This window comes from Ananas comosus, unplaced genomic scaffold, assembly GCF_001540865.1.
Source record: "Ananas comosus cultivar F153 unplaced genomic scaffold, ASM154086v1, whole genome shotgun sequence".
Taxonomy (NCBI): domain Eukaryota; kingdom Viridiplantae; phylum Streptophyta; class Magnoliopsida; order Poales; family Bromeliaceae; genus Ananas; species Ananas comosus.
Genome location: NW_017891010.1, coordinates 1,575 through 5,242, shown reverse-complemented (window position 1 = coordinate 5,242; position 3,668 = coordinate 1,575). Strand labels below are relative to the sequence as shown.

At 40.1% G+C, this 3,668-nt stretch overlaps 1 protein-coding gene across 1 annotated transcript; it reads right to left on the bottom strand.

The window, feature by feature from the left end:
* Positions 1-1,153: 1,153 nt before the first annotated feature.
* LOC109704536 (uncharacterized protein YcbX-like) lies at positions 1,154-3,318 on the bottom strand. The gene is made up of 5 exons (XM_020225280.1): positions 3,133-3,318; positions 2,964-3,028; positions 2,688-2,790; positions 2,024-2,134; positions 1,154-1,557 (listed from the first exon to the last, which is right to left on the bottom strand). The coding sequence occupies exons 1-5, from the start codon at positions 3,169-3,171 to the stop codon at positions 1,429-1,431; spliced, it is 447 nt and encodes a 148-aa protein (XP_020080869.1). The 5' UTR covers positions 3,172-3,318; the 3' UTR covers positions 1,154-1,428.
* Positions 3,319-3,668: the final 350 nt, after the last annotated feature.

The following is a 3,668-nucleotide window of genomic DNA, read 5'->3' as shown; positions in this document are numbered from 1 at the left end:
ATAAGATAAAATTCAAACTAATTTAAATTACAATTAAATTCAATTTATTTACATTCTAAATTAAAAAAAAATTAGATAGGAATCCTAAAATCCCACGGGACGAAAACTAGGGACAAAATTTCAGAGGGCTCTCTAATGATGTCTTGTTAAAGAACCCCTAATTTGCTGTTAGGGATGCAAATGGATCCGGATTGGTGGAGCTCCCGCCCCGATGGGGTCACGGGGCAGTAAATGAGAGAAAATAAACGGATTCGGGGCAAGAAACGGGATAAATTTTACAATCCGAGACGGATTCGGGGCAGGAAACGGGAAAAATTTTGAATCGTCCCGNTTTATTTTGCTAACCCTAATAAAAAGTCTCACAAGTCACAACCCCTCCACCAGGACCACCTCAACTCCTTCTCCCCCGACACGACCTGCCGCCGCCCATTTCCTTGCCTCCGCCGGCCACCGCCCTTTCCCTCGCCTCCGCCGGCCGCCGCCCTTTTCCTCGCCTCCGCCGGCCGCTGCCCTTTCCCTCGCCGCTACCGGCCGCCGCCCTTTCCCTCGCCGCTGCCGGCTACCGCGCTTTTCCTCGCCTCCATCTCCTTTTTTGCCTCCGTCTACAAGTACCATACCCTCAACGGCTTCAACACGCGTATTTTGGCAGGGCGGATTCGGGGCGCCGACGTGAGGCGGGTTATGAGGCGGAGCGGATTATGGGATAACTATTTTCAACCCGTCACGGATTCGGAGCGGGAGGCGGGGCGGGGCTCCCGCCCCCAGATCTGCCCGGTTTGCATCCCTATTTGCTGTCATATGTCAATTTTATCTCTATCCAGCATTCGCTTGGAAATTTTCAATACTAAAATCCAACAAGAATTTTTTAAACCCTAAATACACTAAAAACATGTGTCATAGAAGTAGGCTTAGTTTGGCATTGAGACCTATCTAACACTATTAGATAGAATGGAGTTGAGGAAAAAGTACATAGAGATATACTTCTGCATTCTCCGGTGGAACCGCAGAAAATATATTATAACCGACTCATCGCGATATGCAGAACGCAATATTAGGTACGGAAACAAACAAGATATTTTTCCAACGTATTTTCTCACCGCACGTAACGCAATCTCCCCGCAATCCCAAACGAAGCCGTGGTAATCTATCACAATTACAGCAAAAATCATGTGCTCGGCATCCACTTATTAAAGAGAAATGTTTCATCAAGGATTTGCTTTGCTTGTTTTGAAACAACCATCTTGTGTTTATATTATACATACAACAAAGAAGATGCAGCATCTGCACTGTTGAAATCAACTTCTTCCTCCCTTAGCTTCTCCGAAAAGCACCACACTGAAACTGCTTTCCTAGTTATTTTATGTACATATACTGCGCCGCACGCGATAGAGGGAAAGCTGTATCTGCGCCACCGAATCTCCGACTTGTTTAAGCCGGGGCTTCGGCACAAGAAGATACCTCCTGTAGAACGTAAACCGGATCGCCGACCTTGACGAGCGCCCCTCCGCCTGCGGCCGAGAGCGATTCCTTGCACACTAAATTTTGTCCGAAGAACACCTGCGGGTTCGAGCAAAATTCTCGTTAAACACCAAATGTAATGGACGAGAATCGAGAGATTATTTCATCTTACCAAAACAACAGCGAGAAAATATAGAATTTTAACGCAGATTTCAATTTTGTTGTCAGAGTTTCAATTGTAATAATCTGCAGACGAAGTTCAACAATTCGATCCCGATCTCAATTTCATCCCTTTATAGGTTTCGGTTTTTACAAACACTAAATATACCCTGCCGAGTGTTGCCTTTTTCATACCGCAGATGAATAAAACGGCTAAATTGTTATGGAAAACAAACTTGAGGGGAAACAAATTTTATATAATTGAAATCACGATCGAACTTCGCGCAAAATTAAGCTGAAAAGCAGAAAATAATTTTTAGCCATCTATATTAGAAACAGACAAGGTTTGAACATAGGTTTAATTAATTTTGAGAAAAACTCAAAATTTAGAAGGGAATTTATTAACCTTTCCCTGCTTTTTGCAGTTTGGTCTCAAGATTCCGTCCAATCGGAACTTCATTAGGGTTTCAGTCGGCTCGGGGCCAGCTATCGCATTTTCTTGATTGATAGTCGGTACCTGAGGTATTAAAGCAGTGAATTGTCACGAAAGACGATGATGGAAGAAGATAAGTTGATGCAAAACTTGTAGTTAAAGAGTTAATACATATGGCGAAAATTTTCGGGACGCCGACGCGAAAATATCGATGACACTGAGAAGAGGCTACGTACGTAATTTTATCGACTTTGTCCATAACTAGGCTTATATGGCTCAGAAACTAAACATAGAACCTGAAAATATGCGCAACGCAATTGAAGCTTCGATAAAAGTGTTTTTTCTACTACTAATAGTCCTTGAGCTAAAATATTGTAATACTACATTACCGCTCGAATAAATTAATATTATCATCTTTCGACCATTCTCCTACAAGAGCATAGCCCGATATTGCGGCTTATAAGTTTAGGCACATGACCTCTTTTTTTTTTTTCGGGGGAGAACACATCTAGTTTGAGAAAAAAGCACTTTAAACATGATATTAAAAAAAATTTAAATTTACAAAATTGTCACAACTTAGATTGCGGAAAATTTCGTGAGTAACTGAATTCGCAAAAGAAAAGGAAGAGAGTGTTACCTTACATCTTGCACACAACTTTACGCCATGAAATGTTAACTTGTTTATCTTTATTACTTTCCACAAATCCTCCGAAAATGGGTTACATCCATCGACCACGATACTGAAAAAGAATGATAAATTTTATCAGTAGTCAAAAACATATTATCAAAGTTGCGACAAAGATAGAAATGGACACTTCCAACGCGCATTGAATTGGAGATTGGATAAGATGATTGTTAGAGAAAACTTAAATTTACAAAAAAGAAGAAGAAAAACTAAGAATATGCTGCTCACTTCGGTCTGAAACGATTAATCAGCAGTGGTTCCTTAAGAATTTCATTTAATGCGTCCAGTGAACCCTGCACATCAATGAATATGATAAATAATAAACATTTTTATGCGGAATAGATGCATAGTTTCGAGGCTATGTTCGAGAAATATAAATGCGACAATGTGGCCCTACCTGGGACACCATCAAGAATGGATAGCCGTCGGAAAACATAGTTTCGTACCCCAGAGCGTAAGAAGGGTCGACTGCTCTAGTTTGTGATGCTGCAAATTTAACACAATATGAAACAAACTATTTTAAATTTGAAAATTTGAAGGGGAAAATAAAAACTATATTTTGCAACCTGAAAGTGCAGAGTGAAATATGCGATAAATACGTATCTCTCGACATACATATATATTGCATTTATTCTCAACATTTACATAAATAGTTCGAAAAGTGGTTGGTCGTAATTTCAGCAGATAACTATTTCGGACACTTTAGACCAAAAAAAGATTGATGTGCAAAATGCCGTGTGATATAGAATCCAAACCCAATGTAACAGTTCACATCAACAGTTGGGTGATGGGTCACAAAAATCATAAGTATTAGCACATAAATTTCTTTAAAAAAATTAAGAATATCAAAGTCAACATTGGTCGCAGCGCAGATCCAAAATACCCAATTTAAAAGCAACATAAAAAGAGCTTTAACCATGCTTCAAGAGTTTC

Bases quoted from the DNA above. Each gene is read 5' to 3' on its own strand.
- LOC109704536 (XM_020225280.1), bottom strand. From the start codon at position 3,171: ATGTTTTCCGACGGCTATCCATTCTTGATGGTGTCCCAG. The intron at 2,135-2,687 runs GTAACACTCTCT...TTAATACCTCAG, and splicing joins AGTTGTGTGCAAGATGTAAG to GTACCGACTATCAATCAAGA. The intron at 1,558-2,023 runs GTTAATAAATTC...TCGAACCCGCAG, and splicing joins ACTGCAAAAAGCAGGGAAAG to GTGTTCTTCGGACAAAATTT.